Source organism: Leucopleurus acutus (assembly GCF_964270905.1).
Source record: "Leucopleurus acutus genome assembly, chromosome: 15".
In the NCBI taxonomy this organism is placed as follows: domain Eukaryota; kingdom Metazoa; phylum Chordata; class Mammalia; order Artiodactyla; family Delphinidae; genus Leucopleurus; species Leucopleurus acutus.
This window is the reverse complement of record NC_139157.1, coordinates 34,130,902-34,155,147: the sequence shown is the minus strand read 5'-3', so window position 1 is coordinate 34,155,147 and position 24,246 is coordinate 34,130,902. Positions and strand designations below refer to the sequence as shown.

The following is a 24,246-nucleotide window of genomic DNA, read 5'->3' as shown; positions in this document are numbered from 1 at the left end:
CCTTACAGTAGAAGGAATTACTTTGTGACTGTACTATAATGAAATAATAACATGCACCTCAATATCATTACAAACAATAAAAAAATTCTTCAAAATAGAGGTTAAAATAAAACAAAAGTAAGAAATATTATTGAAATTAGACCGAATAGTTAATGCCATTTTACTTTTACAAAACTATTTCTAGATGAAATAAATAACACAGTCATGAGTTTGATAAATTTTAAGACATAATTTAAATTTCCATAGCAATTCACTTCCTGATTAGTAATCTAGTCATATGTGTACCCAAAAATACATTAAAAAATTTAATGCAATATGAAAAAAGATTATATAAGCCTGACTGCATTCTTTGGTTTGTGGAAAGAAAAGCAGACTAAAAACTCATACTAAAGAATACCATCAAAATGAATTATATTGGTAGAGAATGACTGACTGAAGAACCACAAAACTCACATAACTGAGACTAACATTACCAATTAAGAAATCATGTTTTTTCATATATACGGAATCTAAAAAAAAAAAAAAAAAGGTTTTGAAGAATCTAGGGGCAGGACAGGAATAAAGATGCAGATGTAGAGAATGGACTTGAGGACACGGGGAGTAGGAAGCGTAAGCTGGGACGAAGTGAGAGAGTGGCATGGACGTATATACACTACCAAATGTAAAACAGATAGCTAGTGGGAAGCAGCCACATAGCACAGGGAGATCAGCTCGGTGCTTTGTGACCACCTAGAGGGGTGGGATAGGGAGGGTGGGAGGGAGATGCAAGAGGGAGGGGATATGGGGATATATGTATATGTATAGCTGATTCACTTTGTTATACAACAGAAACTAACACACCATTGTAAAGTAATTATACTCCAATAAAGATAAAAAAAAAAGAAATCGTTTTTTTTTTCAATTTTAAGTGCAGGCAATAAAATGTGAGTACATTCTTCTTACTAAAATCACGGATTATAAAATGTATAGTGTACAATGAACAAATGGGACCTGATCAAACTTAAAAGCTTTTGTACAGCAAAGGAAACCATCAACAAAACTAAAAGACAACCTGCAGAATGGGAGAAAATATATGCAAACAATGCGACCGACAAGGGGTTAATACCCAAATATACAAACTGCTTGTACAACTGAATGTCAAAAAAACCCAAACAATCCAATCAAAAAATGGGCAGACAACCTAAATAGACATTTTTCCAAAGAAGACGTACATATGGGCAACAGGCACAGGAAAAGATGGTCAATAACCTAATTTAGAGAAATGCAAATCAAACCCACAATGATGTATCACCTCACACTGGTCAGAATGACCATCACCAAAAAGTCTGCAAATAATAAATGCTGGAGAGGGTGTGGAGAAAAGGGAATATCTGCACACCGTTGGCTGGAATGTAAACTGGGGCAGCCACTATGGAGAACAGTATGGAGGTTCCTTAAAAAACTAAAAATAGAGCTACCATATGATCCATCAATCCCACTTCTGGGTATATATCCAGAAAAGACAAAAACTCTAATAATTCAAAACGATACATGCACTCCGATGCTCATAGCAGCACTATTTACAATAGTCAAGACATGGAAACAACCCAAGTACCCATAAACATACAATTGGCTTAAGAAGATGTGGTATATATATATACACAATGAAATATTACTCAGTCATAAAAAAGAATGAAATGTTGCTATTTGTAGCAACATGGATGGATCTAGAGAATCCTACACTTACTGATCTAAGTCAGACAGACACATACTATATGGTATCACTTACATGTGGAACCTAAAAACAATGCAAATGAATCTATATACAAAACAGAAACAGACTTACAGACACAGAAGACAAACTCATGGTTACCAAAGGGGAGATGGAGGGAGGGAGGGATAAAGTAGGAGTATGAGATTAATGGATATGAACTACTATACATAAAATAGATAAGCCACAAGTATTTACTGTATAGCACAGGGAACTAAATTCAAGATCTTGAAACAAACTATAATGGAATATAATCTGAAAAAAAAATAACTGAATCACTTTGCTGTGCACCTGAAACTAACACAATTTATAAATCAACTATACTTAAAAATGTCTAGTATAATATAGACATAATATTTATCCCACTTTATAAAATGAGATAGAGATTTTTCAGAGCTTTTGAATCCATGCTTAGACTTCCCATTTTGATACTTTATCTATGAAACAACTACACTCAACTACTGTTTCTTTCATAAGCATGTGTTGTGTGTGTGTTGTGTATGTGTGGGGGGGCAGGGGGGTAATACGAGTGTTTGTGTGTTTATGTATAAAAGCAGGGTTTGTTCTTTAAAATGTTGTTAATGTTTTGATTAAGTGCAAGTTCAAACATGATAGCTGAGGTGACTGTGTTTTATTGTCTCAAAGACGACAAAAATACATTTATCATGAATAAGTCTTAGGTTTATTCTTTGAAATTTTATGAATATGCATAATTTTAGGACAATATTGTTTCCTTGAAAATCTGAGCTAAATGAGGTTAAAAGGCTTTCACTTCCCTTTATTACAACAAAAAAACAGAACAATCCAAGATCATTTCCATTTCTCAGAGTGAGAAAGCTTGAAGTAATAAGGAGAATTTCTAGAAACTATGGAATATTGACCCATTTTATGGCAATCTCATACTTGGTAGGCATCAAAATATACATCTGAGCCTAAAGTTCAGAACTCGAGGGAAATTGGGAACACTCAGGTATCAAATACATCCTGTTTTCTGAAACCCAAATAAAAATGTAGAAGGGGGCTTCCCTGGTGGCGCAGTGGTTGAGAGTCCACCTGCCGATGCAGGGGACACGGGTTCGTGCCCCGGTCCGGGAAGATCCCACATGGGCCCGTGAGCCATGGCCACTGAGCCTGCGCGTCCGGAGCCTGTGCTCCACAACGGGAGAGGCCACAACAGTGAGAGGCCCGCGGACCGCAAAAAAAAAAAAAAAAAAAAAAAATTGTAGATGGAACCTTAGAGATCATCTAATTTAACCTTTTCATATAGAGTTGAGAAATAGAGAACTAGAGGGGTGAAAGGATTTGCTAAGGTTACAGAGTTATTAGAGCCAGGACTGAAAACTCATGATTCCTGACTCCCAGTTCGGTTTTGCCTCAATTCACTATATAGCACACTTTTTCCCCCTGCACGCTTTCATTCATAAAAGGAAATATTGCAAATGAAATGTCTTACATTGGAAGAATACAGTGTTATTATTAATCATTTTTGTCTCGGATACATTTTTTTAAATCAGAATATGTATTCAAATTCACATTAATGACATACTATAGTATGTGTGTGTAATTTATAATATTAATATAACTGTTTCTTCCTACTATTCAATAATTTAGAAGTAATACACACATAAAATTGGGCAAGTTATAATTCAATTACTTGGGTGGTAAAAAGATGGATAAAAGGTGATAGCTTGCCAATATCTGATAAGGACCTTTATTTAGACTTAAACATATAAACTTTGACCTTCTTTTATTTTTATAATTACATAAAACTATCTAAAAATGAACAGAATGTTGCTTTCAAATCTAAAGGAAATGAAAGCTATTACTACTGATCTGTAAAATGCAAAAAACTAAAATTTTAACTAAGTGCATTTCACCAATAGGTAATCGATGTAGTGCCACAAATGGTGAAAATTATTTTTGAACATTTGATAAAAACTTTAGTTAGACTTTTAGTGTAGTTGCTACTTTTCTAATATTGTATAAAAATGGAAAACAATAAAGGAATCGTTCATTTAGTATTTGATGCTACCCTGAAGAATATTAAGGTTTTTGTTAAAGGCAAATCCTTTCCAAAGTTAACCCTGTTAAAAGTATTTAGAAGATTTCGGAATCCAATTCAATTTTGGGGACTCTAGGCAAAACTGTAAGCAAGTACATAATTCTTGTCATATAATTCCCCCCTTTAAAAGTAAGGAAGTATGAGCATACCATCCTCATCAGTTTGAATAATCGTCTCTTCACTCTCCTTCCTGCCTTCTGGATTGGTTAGGATCATCTTGAGGCTGACGTTTGTATAAGGTGGCAGATGGTTCACAACATGCTGAGGGGCTTTGGGGTCCATGTCCAAACAGTCTGCCTTGCTCTCATTGTGACCACGGAAGTAATGGTAGCAGATAGTGACATTAAAAGTGTGGCAACGAGTGATGTTGTAACCCAGGGATTCCCAGTCCACAGCAATGCGTCTTGCCTGTATCTCGGCAATCTTTAAAGTCTTTGGGGTTCGCATAGGCTCTGAAAAATAAATCAAAGACACAGATAGCTGTCAACTTTACCATGAATAATCTTGAAAAAATTTAACACTGAGCATGACATAGCATGTGTAAACCTAGGAAAATCTGGAAGTCATCGTTTATTCTCATTTTCTTTATTACTCATGATCTTATTCTTAAAGGTTTCTGTTAGGGCTATGATTTACCAATGGGAAGAGAAATGGGAAGTAAAATGTCCACAATCCATAGTACTCAGGAACATGGCAGAAAAATAAAAACTTGAAAATGTGGCCACAATGCTTTTATAGTTGTTTCTGTTGTTACTGCCCTATTCCCCATCTTTCTTTGGTCATTATTGAGCAAGTGAATTAGCTAATACATCATAATGGATAAGAGTCAACATGTTCTGCTCTCTGATTTGTCATGTCACCAAGCTATGCTGTATACTAATTAGTCTAATCGTAACACTAAACTACCACTTACAAAAATGATGCAGATATTAATTAACATTTATTATTTCAGTAATGATGTTGTTCATCAAAGCAGAAAACTATCTGAGAAAAATTGCAAGAACACATGTGGATATTCACATTGTCATCTATCCTTCTTGATCTCTTTTTGTCTTTCTCTAGGAACTGCTCAGGTCTGACAATCCATCCAGTGTCACCGAAACCAAACTGGGAAGTGAATTTCCATTCAACTGGAAAATGCTGGCAGAACTAAACACTCTGAAGACTGGAATCCATCCATCACTGCTTCCCAAGTGTATACTTTTCTCATGCAAGACTAACTTTAATCATCTAACTTAATCAAAATAATTACCCTATGAAAGCCATGGCCATGGCAAAGTCTGCACAGTAAACAAACCAATACACAGCAAAACTTTAATACATTGATTTGACAAAGAGATTAAAGTCAAGGTCAAGGTTGAGGCCTTGTTGGTGCCTCCATTAACTCACTAGGGATTGTTAGTGCTCATGAAAAATAGAAATCAGTAGGGAAAAAGTGAAGAAAAATAAGTAATACAAAAAGCCCAATATGGGTGTTTTTATAAATTTTCATTTTTGAGATTAAAATCTTAGTTGTGTAAAAATAATCAGCATGGCACACAGATGGCAAACCCAAATTGGGATTCCAGTTCAATATATTTAATGTGAAATCTGAAGTACACTCTTGTGGCCATTTAATTTAAAACCTCAAAACTATATAAAAAAATATATATGCAAATTAATCTTTGGTAGAATCCAAAGTTTAGGTTTTAAATTCTGTCTGATCTTCTGATTGTTTACAATATCCAGTCCCCCTATTTTACCACTTTTGTTTCAGTGTTAAGTAGGCTGGAAGAAAGATGTGGTCTTTTAATCATTTAAAAAAATCTCTTTATATGTCTAGCACTATGTTATTTTCCCCGCCAGGCACAAGAGTGAGATGATGACATTTTCCTTTCCGTCTAGTTAGACTAAAAACACAGTGTTTGGCATCACTGCCCACAAACTGGCCAGGCACTTATAGGCAGGATCATCCAAAAACTTCCCAGATAAATTGTGACTTTGCTGCCTGTTAGGTAGCAATCAGATACAACTGAGTGGCCACATTGCAGTTAGTCCATACGTTGTTCTAAAAGTGTCTAGATTGAGAAATTTCTCCAGAAAATACCTGATGCATATGAATGCAAATATCCCATACAACAATAAAAGAAAACACCAATAAATATTTATCCCTCTGCTTTAATTTTTTTTAGGTCTAGTAGTCATATATCTGTTTTCATATACCCTTCATTTTGAACCTGACATCTTATTCCTTTATAAACTTCTCTTTTTCTGAGTGATCATTCTCTTTCATACATCTTTTCATTTTATACCACTATTCAATTTGCACTTACTCTGCATACTAATACAACTTTAAAAGACTAAGAAAAGCATAAAGAAATTGAAGAAGACACAAATGAAAGATACTCAGCGCTCATGGATTGGAAAAATCAATATTGTTAAAGTGGCCATACTACTGAAAGCAATCTACAGATTCAGTGCAATCCCGATCAAAGTTCCAATGGCATTTTTTTGAAGAAATAAAACAAATAATCCTAAAATTTGTATGAAACCACAAAAAAACTCCAAATAGCCAAAGTAATCTTGAGAAAAAAGAACAAAGCTGGAGGCATCACGCTCTCTGATTTCAAACTATATTACAAAGTTAAAATAATTAAAACGATATGATATTTGTACTAAAACAGACACACAGATGAATGGAACAGAATAGAGAGCACAGAAATAAATGCTCACATATCTGGTCAATTAACTTATGACAAAGGAGTCAAGAATATACAATGGGGAAAGAACTATCTCTTCATTTAATGGTGTTGGGAAAACTGGACAGTCATATGCAAAAGAGTGAAACACAACCACTGTCTTACACCATATACAAAAATTAACTCAAAATGGATTAAAGACCTGAAAGTAAGACCTGAAACCATAAAACTCCTGAAAAAAAAAAAAAGGTGGTAAGCTCCTTGACACAGGTCAAGGCCATGATTTTTTTGAATCTGACACCAAAAGCAAAGGCAACAAAAGCAAAAATAAATAAGTGGGACTACATCATACTAAAAAGCTTCTGCACAGCAAAGGAAACCATCAACAAAATGAAAAGGTAACCTACTGAATGGAAGAAAATATTTGCAAATCATATATCTGATAAGTAGTTAATATCCAAAATATATAAAGAACTCCTACAACTCAATAGCAAAAAAACCCAAACAAGCTGATTAAAAAATGGGCACAAGATCCAAATAGACATTTTCCCAAAGAAGACATACAGATGGTCAACAGGTACATGAAAAGATGTTCAACGTCAGTAATCATCAGGGAAATGCAAACCAAAAGTACAAGATATTGCCTCACACCTCTCAAAATGGCTGTCATCAAAAAGACAAGAAATAACAAGTGTTGGTGAGGATGTGGAGAAAAGGGATCCCTTGTGCACTGTTGGGAATATAAATTGGTGCAGCCACTATGGAAAACAGTATTAAGGTTCCTCAATTAAAAACAGAACTACCATATGATTCAGCAATTCCACTTTGGGGTATTTATCTGCAGAAAATAAAAACACTAACTGAAAAGATATATGCACCCCCATGTTCACTGCAGCACTATTTATAAGGAAACAACACAAGTGTCCATCAAGGGATGAATGAGTAAAGAAAATGTGTTTACATATACATATCTATGCATATATACCATGGAGTATTATTAAGCCATGAAAAAGAGCAAAATCTTGACATTTGCAGCAAATGTCTTCCAGGGTATTATGCTAAATGAAATAAATCAGACAGAGAAAGACAATACCATATAATCTCTCTTATGTGTGGGGTCTTAAAAACAAAAACAAAAATTAACCAAAAAAAACAAGATCATAGATCAGTTAGAACAGATTGGCAGTTGCCAGAAGTAGGGGATGAGGGGTCAGAGAAATAAGTAAACGGGGTATAATGTATTAAAAAATAAAATGAAATAAAAATTTAAAAAGAATCTGTTTTACAGATGTATGACACAACTTCATTGGTAGGAGTGGAGGAAAATTTTACCTTAGTAACTTTGGCAATGAGTAGAAACTACAAGACCAATAAAACCCAAAAAAACAGAACAAAAAAAGTGGATATTCATAGGAATGGTTTAAAGTTTACACATGACTTTAGTCATCACAGAGGGACTATATTTCTGAACAGCAAATTTAGAGGCCTCTTTTAAAAAAAAGAAATTAAAAAAAAGTGTACACATGAATGTGAAAAAAAGTGGAAATGCAAAATGGTAAAGAAAAAAAACCTACTTAACACTTCATGTACTAAAAGCCTCTACAATTTGCCTGTCAAATTACTGACTACGTATTTACATTTTCTCCCTAACTAATAATAAAATAATTTTAAAAATTAATTTCTCTATTTATAAAGTTAAATAATTATAAAAATAAATAGAAATTTTCTTCTCCTAGCTAATCTCATTATATCCAATTTCTTTTGCCTTTTGGCTTCCTTTATTCAACCCTTTTATGGAGCACTGAAAATAGGGAATATATGTGCTATTCAATTTCTGCTCAGCTGCTGCAGCTAGCTGACTGCCTATTAGAACTGCTTGACATTCTGAATAGCCCTAGAGCAAGTCAAAGTTTGGAGGAACTTAGTGTTTCTCTAGGCTTGGAAGAGCCAGAAGAGATGTAAATGTGTGCATACTGAGGGACTCGCTGTCGAAAGCAGAAGTAACTCACTACCCCCACTCTTTTTATTCTCATATTTGAAATTAAAAAAAAAAAAAGTAAAATAAAAGCATACCCAGACACTGTGAAAGACACAATAGCTCTACATGCTCAATTATTCATTTTTAAGAGTTGACAAAAGATATATTTATTATGTATTGGTAGTATGTAAAAAAATACATAGAGTTCACTTTGAGTGAGAATTCTGTTTTGGTGTATTTAAATGCTGCTAACTTTGACACTAATATAAATTAGACTTTAAAACTCTAATTTAAAATCTGGAAAAGGTAGCTTTAGAAATCCTATACGTATGTGCATAAACCACAATCATAATATCAGTTGCCCACACTTTATTAACTGGTAAAAAACCAAAGATTTGTGAAAAGAAATAGCTTTTTAATAGGCAAAGAATCTTTCTACAAGGTCAATATGGTATTTAAAATCTATATTTTTCACAATGGCTTGAAGAAATGCTGCAAAATGAATTGTTATTACTAAAATAGTGACTTAAAATATAATCTTACTGCAATCTAGGGCAATATTCAGAAACCAACATACAACAAAGTAAACACACACACACACGTATGCAGAAACACATCTAAAGTCAAAATTCAATTATTTTGAGCTCTAAGGCATCTGCAGTAATTCAGAGGAAGTCACTGTCTAATTACAGTTATTTAATTGACATGTGCTCTATTTTTTTCCAGTTTTTATTGAGGTTGGATATTCTCAGCTGTATTTACATGTATGTTATAATCACATACATGTATCCATGCATGTACATCTATGTATATATTCACATATACATATATAAGCACATACACATACATACACGCATACAATAGGCACTCTGCTATGCAACACCTCTGAAGTCTGTTAGCTCTGACATGGGCTGACCACCACGTATACATAGATTTTTAAAAATCAGGATATAAACAGCAGGGACTTGAGACTGTTCTACTACTATGAAATCCATTCAAAGAAAATTCTATCAGAATTCGACAAGAAAATTACCTAAATTCCTCAACCTGATCCATTAGTCTTGTGCCTCACCAATAATTGTGTTGTATTTCTGAGATATGAATGCATAAGTAAAAATTTAAACTTTTAAAATTGGAATAATTAACTTTTGTAGAATAAACAGAAATAGAAGGATATTGCTCAGGACTCACTATGTTATATAAAGCTGGGCATAAGTGCTGTTTTAAGGATTAAATAATTTAAAGAAATGACCTAGTGTGGTGAATGGCACATAGAGGTGTCACAGTAAACAGTATTTATAACAACATAGGTCACCACAATGATGATAAAACAATGGGGATCACATTCATCAATGCACTACTTGTCAGGTGGTTTGAAATTTACTAAATGTTCTTTCTTCTTCCCAGTTTTTTACTTTCCATTTTCAAATTTTTGTTAGGTATTCCATACATGTGTTTATAAAACAGTTCTCTTTCCTTCTGTCTCATTTTGCTTTTCTAGTAAAAGGAAATTTGGGAGAGAAACAAGGAATTGGAAAAAGTTGTGGGGCAAAATTCTGGCAGAAACTTGGGAATAAATATAGCAAGGGAGTGACCTTCATGCAGCAAAGGATCATATTAAAATATTTTGAACAAGTAATCCATCTACTGTGAAACAAAAATAGATTGCCTATTATATAAAGTGTATGATACCAGACACTGTGGAGGATTCTAAAGTGAATAAAACAATAATAGACCTCAAGGAGCTTAACATTTATTCAGTAAAGATGATAAGCTAAGAAAAAAAATTAAAGCAGTATGATATAAATGGTATATGAATGGAATAAAATACTATAGGAATTCAAGAGAGAGAAACAACTTCCACCTGTCAAATGGAAGAGATATTTGCATTTGGTCTCAATGGGTAAGGCAGGAAGATCTATAGACATAACTTGGATAAATAATAAAAATGCGGAGGAAACAAGATGAATAAATACAAACACAATTGGAAAAAATATGTAATCCCATTTGGTTGCTGTACAAGTTATCTAATAGGAGGTTATATAGGAAAAATTGGTTGGGAAAAGATTGGAAAAACTTTGGATGTCATGATAAGAGGTAACTTGATCTAAGAGCCAATGGAAATTAACTGAGCAGGAAATTAACACAATTAATTAACTACTTTAGAAAAATTAATTTGGAGGTTTTGTCAAGTGTGCAGACACTGGAAGTGGAAAAATCCAAAGATTGCAATGTGTTAGGGGAGAATAAGGGGCCAAGAAGGAGTGTGACTTCAGGAGACAATGGTTTTCTTTATTTTTCTGCCAAAAGTTGATCATTCCACTTTTCCCATTCCATTTTTCCTTTTATTGTTCACCTATTTCCTAGTTGTTACAGTGAGAAAAGCCACATGAAATCAAAAAGAAATAGCAGAAAAGTTACATATCAAATCTATGACCAGTAATATACAATTAGCAGATAAATAAAGAAATAACATATCACTGCCCTTACTTAAATTCTAAACAGATCAAGCATGGGATTTATGCTTGTAATAGTTTTTGTGTCAAATATTTAACACAACTTGATAGGATAAAATGAAGAACTACTTAATAATTCTCTGAAGATTAAGAAAAATTAAGGCAACATGAGTAAACAGGACCTGTTGACTTTGAGTCACCTCTCAACAGCAAGATGATTTAATAAGTGGTTCTAGATAACAGATAAAAGGAAATTCAATTTTGGGCATTTGTTAAACAACACATGACACGACAGGTCAGTATCCAGGTCCTTCTCTAGTGATAATCTCGGTTACTCTGAAAGAGTTGTGAAAACAAAAGCTTTAGCAGCTACAAGAGAATCGAGGGCAGGGATCACATTTCCCTAGAATCAGTTTTTAATGATAAAACTTATTATCCAGCTGTCACTCAGAGGGAAATAGAAGATGTCCCAAAGCTCATGCCAAGAAGAAAAGGAAGATGTTGTCAAAGATGTCACAAACTAAGAACACTGAAGCATGACAGGGAGCTTCTTGCTCCTGGCTGCCTTTTCATCAGAAATCTTAGAAGCTGACTGCAAAGCACAATTTCCATTCCATTTATCAAAACAAACACAAGGAAAGTGAACTTCCTGACTGTTAGAGAAAATATTTGTCGGTGTAAAATAAAAAATAATTGAGATGAAATTTCTGAACAAAGTTGAATTTTTTTTTTTTTAAAAAAGGAAGAAAACATTGGCATACCTTGGGGGAGGAAAAAACTGAAGTGCTTTGGAAGACATTGTCTTTACTTTTCTCTATTGATGCTTTGTATTTTTATTCTTTTCCTCATGGTAATGACTGAGGATAATCAAGGTTTTACACTGCACATCTTTTCAGTCTTAGAGCTTCATTAGTCTTGCCAGAAAGATTTCATCTCTGCTCCCACGGGTCAAATTGAGTTAATGATAAGTTGGTGAGATGACTTGATTAGCACTGTAATATGAGGGAGCCTTAGGTCCAGGAATAACCACAAACCAACTGTCAGCTCTTTTGGCTTTCTGGCTGTGTTGTTGAAATGACATGTTTGCCCTCATGGGATACAGAATGACAGGGGGTGCATGTCTCACTCAGCTCTCCTGCAGAGTCACAGAAATATTTACCCAGTACCATCAGAACAATACTAAGCACATCATCAAATTAAACCAAAATATGTCATCTTCACTGCTCTCAAGAATTTGACTGAAGTTCATCAGATAATTCTAATAACATTTGCATACTCTCTACAATAATGCTAAGGAAACTGTTTGATTTTCAAAAGAACTTACTACCAAAGTGACGTGGAAAAAAAAGACAAAAGTAACTATTTTTCCAATAGATAAATCTTATTGAATGCCTTATTAAACCTAATTCTCAAAACATGGGGAGTTGAAAATTTAGGGGCCCTTTAATGTTTCTCACTTAAATTTTTATCTAATAATACCAGACTGTGTTGGAAGAACCATGTAATTACAGTCAATCAATCTACTTCAATTCATCTCTCATACTGCATATTCTGCTTATATGTTATACTTTAAACAATGCAAAAAATAAAACATTTTGTATAGCTAACCACCTATACTTGGATAAAACATAAAATAGAAAGAGAAAAGGCATTTAAAAAAATTTATTGAAGGAAAAAAAGAAGAGAATAATCTACCCCTAGTGTAAAAACAAACTTTATTTTTCATAAAAATGTTTAGCAACAGCATTAATCACATACAAAAACGTACAGTGAGCTGTATATTACCCTAAAAAAGTAATATGGAAAAAACTACTTCATAATATACAGTGTATAAAATAAGATGACTGGAGAGGAGCTGCATACAGCAATGACAAAACTCTAGAGGGAATTTTCAATGCCTTCTCCACGCCTAAAAAGAAGATAAATGACACACTTCTTAGGTTGTACTAAAAAATGAGGTAAATATTTTGTATGCCAAGCAAAGTGGTTGGCCCATAGTATATGCTTGGAAACTTCATTTTCTGAACAATAAAGCAACTAATTTTAATACGTTTTATGTTCAAGAGCTAATGAAAATAGAACTTAAGAACTCAATTCTGTGATGGCTCCAATTCTTCACCTCTCTTTGCATCCACACTGTTGGCCATGTGATTTTACAACCCTTCACACCAAAGAAGTGGGGTTTATTTCCCCATCTTTTGATTTGGGGCTTGCCTCATGACTTGCTTTGGTCAACAGAATGAAGCAAAAGTGGCGGTGTGCTAACTTTCAGCCTGTATCTCAAAAAGTCCTGTGAGCCCCTCTTGCTCTTACACCTCCACCATCACTTCTGGACTAAGAAATGCATGTGGAACAGAGCTGAGTTAGTCACCTCGTCGTGCCAGCAAAGGTAATCTAGACCAGCCAATCGCCAGTCCACCAGCAGATCTGTGATCCAGACAAGATCATCAGAGGCTTTCTGCCACAGATGAGATTTTGTGGTTAGTAATTGTTCAGCATTTTGATATAATCCCTATCCCTAATCTCTTCACTTGGTAAATTACCTTAATATTTTTGTGAAGATTATGTCAGTGCTCCCTCCATAGAACAGTACTTTACAAATTTTATTTCGCTAATAATGCGTTGTGCTGAGCCACTACATGCTTATTTAGTATCTTTTAGTATTAAAGTAAACATTTATTAAGGGCCTGGCATGTGCCAAATATTGTGGCAGTATAAGATTTAAAAAACTACTTTAAATGAATATATTTTTGTCTTTATTTCCTGTATGCTCTTTGAGGGCAGGTTCATTTCTTCACTATGCTCCCACAGATACTAATATATTAAATATTGGACTAATAATTCTATGAGGTATAAGACATGTCAATACTTTATTCTAAGCTATAATAATTAGAGTCGTTTTCTAGCACCCTAATCTATTGCTGCAACACATTTATTAAAATATTTTAATTTTTATATCAATATAAGTTTACAGGTATATATAAAGTGAATCAGCAATATAATCTAAATTTCCTTACTTTTGAGTGGATAGCTCTAACAGAAAAATACATTTACATATACATTTTTATCCAAATCCCTCTAATACTACTTAGATGCAGAAATAGTACATGTTTTCCTCAACTACATAACTCCTTTGTAAACACCTTACATCTGTCCTTGAATGAGTCAAGCCAGTCAATTCAAACTCGGAAATTATTATAAAGTATATTAGTAAATGAGAGGTTAGGAGGGCCCATTTTAAGTGAGGCTATCTTATGGCATGAAGACCCGCCAAGACTGCCCAAAATAAACTACAACAATTACATTATAATGATATTCCAAGTATGTATGGCTCATTTCACTCCCAGCAAAGATTATGATTTTAATACACCAACTTAGGTCCTTCTTTCATTCCTTCTGGAAACTTACAAAATAAACTAATTTGCTTTGGATCACTTTTCTGAAGAAAGATGAGAAAATTTCTAAATTATAATAGAAAAAAGCTAGAGTAATACAAATTTTCAAAGTGATAATGGCTGTTAACACACTTTAATACATCATTTGATTTCATAAAATGAAAGTCTGGTAACATGCTTGCTTCAGGGGAACAGAAAGACAGATAAGGACTGCAGGGGTGACGATTATTTGTCCATTTCCTTTTCTGAAGCCACCATTTATTCTATGCTTTCATGCATGATTAACAGCTTGCAGAACCTTCACATGTAATCAATAGTTGTGAAGTTTTATATCAGGTTTAGAGATTAGACAGCCTTGATTACAAATTTTATCGATTTGTACAGCTTAGCTGCAGAAATCCCTGTACATTTTTCAGAAATTAAATTAAAAGGAGATACATGCTCGACACACACTAGAAATGCCAGTGTGATGATAAGGTGTGACCTCTTTACACTCATTCCTCCAGATGAATAAAACCCTTCTAGTACACTAAAACATGAATCAGCATGTCAACAAGTATCAAGCTGAGATAGTAAGGAGAGTGAAAATGTGACAAAAAGAATTACAAAACCACAAGGAAACCTGCCTAACACTACAATTAATACAGGAGACTTGCAAGAATTAATTGCTTCAGCTCATTTGTAAATTAGGAAATTGACAGAGATAAGAATAATGAACTCCTTAACTTCCACCTGGGACAAACTGAGCCTATATTACAACTGAAGATTCATGATCTCTTTTAAGATAAAGGAACAAGGACAAATTTAATTACTAGAAAAATAAATACAATCATTTTAAAGTTAGCAAATAAACTAGTGAATATAAAATTCACATCCAAATTTGCTTTATGAATATTCCTACCTTAAAAACTTTTAAGGAACTGCTGTATATTTGATGTCCACTATTTGAAGGTCTGAGATTGTCCAGAAAAAAATCAATAAACCTCTATATACTCAACAGATGCCGGGGGGGGGGGGTGGTGGTGGTGGTGGTGCTAATATTTTCCACAATAAAAATCTTACTTTTTTAATATTCTATTACAGATTTCTGAATATTATTTCAAATTTATTCCTTTGTGAAGTATCTTTTATTATTCTAATTGAGTATGTCCCAGATCTGCATTAAGTCCTATATATGATGACACATAAGGCAGAAATAAGTAAAAGTGATTCATCTTGATGGGAATCCTGAAGAATTCCTCTCCTTATATTTGAAAAGTTATTCAACAATTAGTTTTAGAGCATGGACTGCCTTGAGCCAGTCTACATGGTTAGGCAAATGTTTCAGTGTGTTTTATAATGGACTTGAAAAAAATGAAATCCCCTTAAATTGTAAAAATAAAAAAGGAACCTATTTATCACACTTTATGCAGGATAGTTGATGAAGGTATTTTCTATTAAAATTTCCTAATATTTTTAGGGGGAGAACTTCAAGATGACAGAAGAGCAAGATGTGGAGATCTACTTCCACCCCACAAATACATCAGAAATACATCTACACGTGGAACAACCCCTACAGAACACCTACTGAATGCTGGCAGAAGACCTCAGACTTCCCAAAAGGCAAGAAACTCCCCCCATACCTGGGTAGGGCAAAAGAAAAAAGAATAAACAGAGACAAAAGAACAGGGACGGGACCTGCACCAGTGGGACAGAGCTGTGAAGGAGGAAAGGTTGCCACACACTGTGAGGGCCCTTCACGGGCGGAGACTGCAGGTGGCGGAGGCGGGAAACTTTGGAGACACGGAAGAACGCAGCCACCGGGGTGCAGAGGGCAAAGCGGAGAGATTCCCGCACAGAGGATCAGTGCCGACTGGCACTCACCAGCCCGAGAGGCTTGTCTGCTCACCCGCTGTGTGAGGGCTGGGAGCTGAGGCTCAGGCTTCGGAGGTCAGATCCCAGGGAGAGGACTGGGGTTGGCTGCGTGAACACAGCCTGAACGGGGCGAATGTGCCACAGCTAGCCGGGAGGGGGTCCGGGAAAAAGTCTGGAACTGCCTAAGAGGCAAGAGACCATTAATTAGGGGTGCGTGAGGAGAGAGGATTCAGAGCGCCGCCTAAACGAGCTCCAGAGACGGGCGCGAGCCGCGGCTATCAGCACGGACCCCAGAGACGGGCATGAGACGCTAAGGCTGCTGGTGCGGCCACCTAGAAGCCTGTGTGCAAGCACGGGTCACTATCCACACCTCCCCTGCCGGGAGCCTGTGCAGCCTGCCACTGCGAGGGTCCCATGATCCAGGGACAACTTCCCTGGGAGAACGCACGGTGCACATCAGGCTAGTGCAACGTCACGCCAGCCTCTGTCGCCACAAGCTCGCCCCGCATTCTGTACCCCTCCCTCCCCCGGGTCTGAGTGAGCCAGAGCCCCCGAATCAGCTGCTCCTTTAACCCCATTCTGCCTCGGCGGGAAAAGACACCTTCAGGCAACCTACACGCAGAGGCAGGGCCAAATCCAAAGCTGAACCCCAGGAGATCTGAGAACAAAGAAGAGAAAGGGAAATCTCTCCCAGCAGCCTCAGGAGCAGCAGATTTAATCTCCACAATCAACTTGATGTACCCTGCATCTGTGGAATACATGAATAGACAAGGAATCATCCAAAAATTGAAGCGATGGACTTTGAGAGCAACGATATACTTTTTTTTTTCCTTTTTCTCTTTTTATGAGTATGTATGTGTATGCTTCTGTGTGTGATTTTTGTCTGTGTAGCTTTGCTTTTACCATTTGTCCTAGGGTTCTGTTGCCTTTTTTTTTCTTTTTTTTAGTATACTTTTTAGCGCTTCTTATCATTGGTGGAGTTTTTTCGCTTGATTGCTCTCTTCTTTTTTTCTTTCTTTCTTTTCTTTTTTTATTACATTAAAATTTAAAAAATTTTTTTTTTCTTTTGGTGGTATGTGGCCCTCTCACTGTTGTGGCCTCTCCCGTTGCGGAGCACAGGCTCCGGACGTGCAGGCTCAGCGGCCATGGCTCACGGGCCCAGCCGCTCCACGGCATGTGGAATCTTCCCGTACCGGTGCACGAACCCGTGTCCCCTGCATCGGCAGGCGGACTCTCAACCACTGAGCCACCAGGGAAGCCCCTATTTTTTATTTTAATAACTTTATTTTATTTTTTTTTCTTTCTTTTTTTTCGCCTTTTCTTCTGAGCCATGTGGCTGACAGGGTCTTGGTGCTCCGGCTGGGTGTCAGGCCTGTCAGGCCTGTGCCTCTGAGGTGGGAGAGCCGAGTTCAGAACATTGTTCAACCAGAGACCTCCCAGCTCCATATCAAACGGTGAAAGCTCTCCCAGAGATCTCCATCTTAACGCTTAAACCCAGCTCCACTCAATGACCAGCAAGCTCCAGTGCAGGACACCCTATGCCAAACAACTAGCAAGACATTAACACAACCCCACCTATTAGCAGACAGGCTACCTATAATCATAATAAGGTCACAGACACCCGAAAACACACCACCGGACACGGACCTACCTAACAGAAAGACAATATCCAGCCTCATCCACCAGAACACAGGCACTACTCCCCTCTACCAGGAAGCCTACACAACCCACTGAAACAACCTTAGCCACTTGGGGTAGACACCAAAAACAACAGGAACTACGAAGCTCCAGCCTGTGACAAGGAGACCCCAAACACAGTACGTTAAGCAAAATGAGAAGACAGAGACATACACAGCACATGAAGGAGCAAGGTAAAAACCCACCAGACCAAACAAATGAAGAGGAAAGAGTCAGTCTACGTGAAAAAGAATTCAGAGTAATAATAGTAAAGATGATCCAAAATCTTGGAAATAGAATGGAGAATATATAAGAAACGTTTACAAAGGACCTAGAAGAACTAAAGAGCAAACGAACAGTGATGAACAACAAAATAAATGAAACGAAAACTCCTCTAGAAGGAATCAATAGCAGAACAACTGAGGCAGAAGAACGGATAAATGACCTGAAAGATAAAATAGTGGAAATAACTACTGCAGAGCAGAACAAAGAAAAAAGAATGAAAAGAATTGAGGACAGTCTCAGAGACCTCTGAGACAGAATTAAATGCACCAACATGCACATTATAGGGGTCCCAGAAGAAGAAGAGTAAAAGAAAGGGTCTGAGAAAATATTTGAAGAGATTATAGTTGAAAACTTCCCTAACATGGGAAAGGAAATAGTCAATCAAGTCCAGGAAGGGCAGAGAGTCCCATGCAGGACAAATCCAAGGCGAAACATGCCAAGACACATATTAATCAAACTATCAAAAATTAAATACAGGGGAAAAAAAATAAAAGCAGCAAGAGAAAAGCAACAAATAGCATACAAGGGGATCCCCATAAGGTTAACAGCTGATCTTTCAGCAGAAACTCTGCAAGCCAGAAGGCAGTGGCAGGACATATTTAAAGCAATGAAAGGAAAAAACAATCAAGATTACTCTACTCAGCAAGGATCTCATTCAGAATCAATGGAGAAATTAAAACCTTACCAGACAAGCAAAAGCTAAGAGAATTCAGCACCACCAAACCAGCTTTACACAAATGCTAAAGGAACTTCTCTAGGCAGGAAACACAAGAGAAGGAAAAGACCTACAACAACAACCCCCCCAAAATTAAGAAAATGGTAATAGGAACATACACATCAATAATTACCTTAAATGTAGATGTATTAAATTCTCCAACCAAAAGACATAGATGGGCTGAATGAATAGAAAAACAAGACTCGTATATATGCTGTCTAAAAGAGACCCACTTCAGACCTAGCAACACATATAGACCAAAAATGAGGGATGGGAAAAAGATATTCCATGCAAATGAAATCAAAAGAAAGCTGGAGTAGCAATTCTCATATCAAACAAAATAGACTTTAAAATAAAGACTATTACAAGAGACAAAGAAGGACAATGCATAATGATCAAGGGGTCAATCCAAGAAGAAGATATAACAATTGTAAATATTTATGCAACCAACATAGGAGCACCTCAATACATAAGGCAAATGCTAAGAGCCAAAAAAGGGGAAATTGACAGTAACACAATCATAGAAGGGGACTCTAACACCCCACTTTCACCAATGGACAGATCATCCAAAATGAAAACAAACAAGGAAAAATAAACTTTAAATGATATATTAAACACTATGGACTTAATTGATATTTATAGGACATTCCATCCAAAAACAACATAATACACTTTCTTCTCAAGTGCTCATGGAGCAGTCCCCCAGATAGATCATATCTTGGGTTACAAATCAAACCTTGGTAAATTTAAGAAAATTGAAATCATATCAAGTATCTTTTCCAACCACAATGCTCTGAGGCTGGATATCAATTACAGGAAAAAATCTGTAAAGAATACAACCATATGGAGGCTAAACAATACACTACTTAATAACCTAGAGATCACTGAAGAAATCAAAGAGGAAAACAAAAAATACCTAGAAACAAATGACAATGAAAACATGACGACCCAAAACCTACAGGATTCAGCAAAAGCAGTTCTAACAGAAAGTTTAGAGCAAAACAATCCTAGCTCAAGAAACAAGAAGAATCTCAAATAAGCAACCTAACCTTACACCTAAAGCAATTAGAGAAAGAAGAACAACAACAGAAAAATAACCCCAAAGTTAGCGGAAGGAAAGAAATCATAAAAATCAGATCAGAAATAAATGAAAAAGAAATGAAGGAAACAATAGCAAAGATCAATAAAACTAAAAGCTGGTTCTTTGAGAAGATAAACAAAATTGATAAACCATTAGCCAGACTCATTAAAAAAATAAAACAAACGGAGAAGACTCAAATCAATAGAATTAGAAATGAAAAAGGAGAAGTAAAAACTGACATTGCAGAAATACAAAGGATCATGAGAGATTACTACAAGCAACTATATGCCAATAAAATGGACAACCTGGAAAAAATGGACAAATTCTTAGAAAAGCACGACCTTCCGAGAACCAGGAAGAAACAGAAAATATAAACAGATCAATCACAAGCACTGAAATTGAGACTGTGATTAAAAATCTTCCAACAAACAAAAGCACAGGACCAGATGGCTTCACAGACAAATTCTATCAACATTTAGGGAAGAGCTAAAACCTATCCTTCTCAAATTCTTCCAAATTATAGCAGAGGGAGGAACACTCCCAAACTCATTCTACAAGGCCACCAGCACCCTGATACCAAAACCAGACAAAGATGTTACAAAGAAAGAAAACTACAGGTCAATATCACTGATGAACATAGATGCAAAAATCCTCAACAAAATACTAGCAAACTGAATCCAACAGCACATTAAAAAGATCATACACCATGATCAAGTGGGGTTTATCCCAGGAATGCAAGGATTCTTCAATATACGCAAATCAATCAATGTGATACACCATATTAACAAACTGAAGGAGAAAAACCACATGATCCTCTCAATAGACGCAGAAAAATCTTTCAACAAAACTCAACACCCATTTATGATAAAAAATGGTGTTGATAAAGGCCATATATGACAAACCTACAGCTATCATCATTCTCAATGGTGAAAAACTGAAACCATTTCCACTAAGATCAGGAATAAGACAACGTTGCCCACTCTCACCACTATTATTCAACATAGTTTTGTAAGTTTTAGCCACAGCGATCAGAGAAGAAAAAGAAATAAAAGTAATCCAAATCAGAAAACAAGAAGTAAAGCTGTCACTGTTTGACAGGGTACTATACATAGAAAATCCTAAAGACGCTACCAGAAAACTACTAGAGCTAATCAATGAATTTGATAAAGTAGCAGGATACAAAACTAATGCATGGAAATCTCTTGCATTCCTATATACTAATGATGAAAAATCTGAAAGAGAAATTAAGGAAACACTCCCATTTACCATTACAACGGAAAGAATAAAATACCTAGGAATAAACCTACCTAAGGAGACAAAAGACCTGTATGCAGAAAACTATAAGACAAAAGACCTGTATGCAGAAAACTGATGAAAGAAATTAAAGACCATACAAACAGATGGAGAGATATACCATGTTCTTGGATTGGAAGAATCAACAGTGTGAAAATGACTCTACTACCCAAAGCAATCTACAGATTCAATGCAATCCCCTACAAACTACCGATGGCATTTTTCACAGAACTAGAACAAAACATTTCAGAATTTGTATGGAAACTAAAAGTCCCCGAATCAAGACCCCGAATCATTGCTAAAGCAATCTTGAGAAAGAAAAACGGAGCTGGAGGAATCAGGCTCCCAGACTTCAGACTATACTACAAAGCTACAGTTATCAAGACGGTATGGTACTGGTACAAAACCAGAAATATAGATCAATGGAACAGGATAGAAAGCCCAGAGATAAACCCATGCACATATGGTCACCATATTTTTGATAAAGGAGGCAAGAATATACAATGGAGAAAAGACATCCCCTTCAATAAGTGATGCTGGGAAAACTGGACAGCTACATGTAAAAGTATGAAATTAGAACACCCCCTAACACCATACACAAAAATAAACTCAAAATGTCTTGAAGACCTAAATGTAAGGTCAGAGACTATAAAACTCTTAGAGTAAAACATAGGCAGAACAGTCTGCGACATAAATCACAGCATGATCCTTTTTGACCCACCTCCTAGAGAAATGGAAATAAAACGAAAATAAAGAAATGAGACATAATGAAACTTAAAAGCTTTTGCACAGCAAAGGAAACCATAAACAAGAACAGAAGACAACCCTCAGAACGAGAGAAAATATTTGCAAATGAAGCAACTGACAAAGGATTAATCTCTAAAATTTACAAGCAGCTCATGCAGCTCAATATCAAAAAAACAAACAACCCAATCCAAGAAAGGGCAGAAGTCCTAAATAGACATTTCTCCAAAGAAGATATACAGATTGTCAACAAACACATGAAAGAATGCTCAACATCATTAATCATTAGAGAAATGCAAATCAAAACTACAATGATGTATCACCTCACACCAGTTAGAATGGCCGTAATCAAAAAATCTACAAACAATAAATGCTGGAGAGTGTGTGAGGAAAGGGAATCCTCTTGCACTGTTGTTGGGAAGGTAAATTGATACAGCCACTATGGAGAACAGTATGGAGGTTCATTCAAAAACTAAAAATAGAACTACCATATGACCCAGCAATCCCACTAGTGGGAATATACCGTGAGAAAACCATAATTCAAAAAGAGTCATGCACCACAATGTTCATAGCAGCTCTATTTACAATAGCCACGACATGGAAGCTATCTAAGTGTCCATCGACAGATGAATGGATAAAGAAGATGTGGCACATATATACAATGGAATATTACTCAACCATAAAAAGAAATGAAATTGAGTTATTTGTAGTGAGGTAGATGGACCTAGAGTCTGTCACACAGAGTGAAGTAAGTCAGAAAGAGAAAAATGAATACCATATGCTAACACATATATATGGAATTTTAAAAAAATGGTTATGAAGGACCTATGGGCAGGACAGGAATAAAGACGCAGATGTAGAGAATGGACTTGAGGACACGGGGAGGGGGAAAGGTAAGCTGGGACGAAGTGAGAGAGTGGCATGGACGTATATACACTATCAAATGTGAAATAGATAGCTAGTGGGAAGCAGCCACATAGCAGAGGGAGATCAGCTCGGTGCTTTGTGACCACCTAGAGGGGTGGGATAGGGAGGGTGTGAGGGAGATGTAAGAGGGAGGAGATATGGAGATATATGTATATGTGTAGCTGATTCACTTTGTTATAAAGCAGATACTAACACACCATTGTAAAGCAATTATACTCCAGTAAAGATGTAAAAATAAATAAATAAAACATAAAAAAAATTTACTAATATTTTTAAATGATTCCACAGAATATCATAAAACGGTGACAATACATAGAAACAACAACCTGGGAGATTGCTTTCTTTTGTTTCCACAAATAAGTCCTAGTAATGCTAAATTTAGAAGTATTATGAAAGTTCCTAATATCTAGACATTCACAAACTGTAAATGAAAGAGAAAGTGTGTAAAAGTGTAAAAGCACTGAAGAATTATTATTTTTTTATTTTTTATTTTTTGTGGTACGCGGGCCTCTCACTGCTGTGGCCTCTCCCATTGCGGAGCACAGGCTCCGGACGCGCAGGGTCAGCAGCCATGGCTCACGGACCCAGCCGCTCCGCGGCACGTGGGATCTTACCGGACCGGAGCACGAACCCGCGTCCCCCGCATCGGCAGGCGGACTCCCAACCACTACGCCACCAGGGAAGCCCTGAAGAATTATTTTTATGTTTTTCTGTGCATATGCTACTTTAGTCATCATATTCTTTCCACATCCAAATCCATGTGACCTGTTCCAAACCATCTCTTGGTGGCTCTGAATTTCAATTGCCTGTAGATTTCCACCTGGATGCTCAAATACAATACCTTTAAAACAAGATTTATCATCTTCTTTTCATGAGTGCCTCATTCTAACCTCCCTGCTTCTATTTAAGGCTTTAGTTCCTAGACTAAAACCTTGACCATATCATTGGCTCCTCTGTTCCTCACATAGCCCCTCATAAATTACCACATCTATTTACTACATCATTTTGTAAGACCCATGGCATTTCTCAGTCCCTCTCTTTAACCCAGGGCCTGAAATTCTTGTTACTACCAAGACTTCCCAGTGCCTTCCTCACCCAGATCTTCCGAAGTGTATTTCTAGTTACATAACTTGTCCATTCAAACCATTGTTGGAGGTTTCCTAGGTAGGCTAAACAAACAGAGTTTTAAAAAAACAAAACAAAACAAAAAGCGAACAACCCAAAGCCCCCAAAAACTTGGTGTATAACCCAAGGATCTCTCAATACAAAGTACATAGAAGTATTCCCTAATACAACTTTATATCATATACTTCTCCCAATGCCCTGCACTGTAGCCAGTCAACTCATCAGG

The 24,246-nt window shown here is 36.2% G+C and overlaps 1 protein-coding gene across 2 annotated transcripts in view; it reads right to left on the bottom strand.

The window, feature by feature from the left end:
- The window catches only part of PTPRK (protein tyrosine phosphatase receptor type K), a 570,605-nt gene that overhangs the window by 112,387 nt on the left and 433,972 nt on the right, over positions 1-24,246 (bottom strand). For both annotated transcript variants that reach the window (XM_082855620.1, XM_082855621.1), the window contains exon 8: positions 3,962-4,264. In XM_082855620.1, coding sequence (XP_082711746.1) covers positions 3,962-4,264 — 303 coding nt within the window. The remainder of the gene's footprint in view (positions 1-3,961; positions 4,265-24,246) is intronic.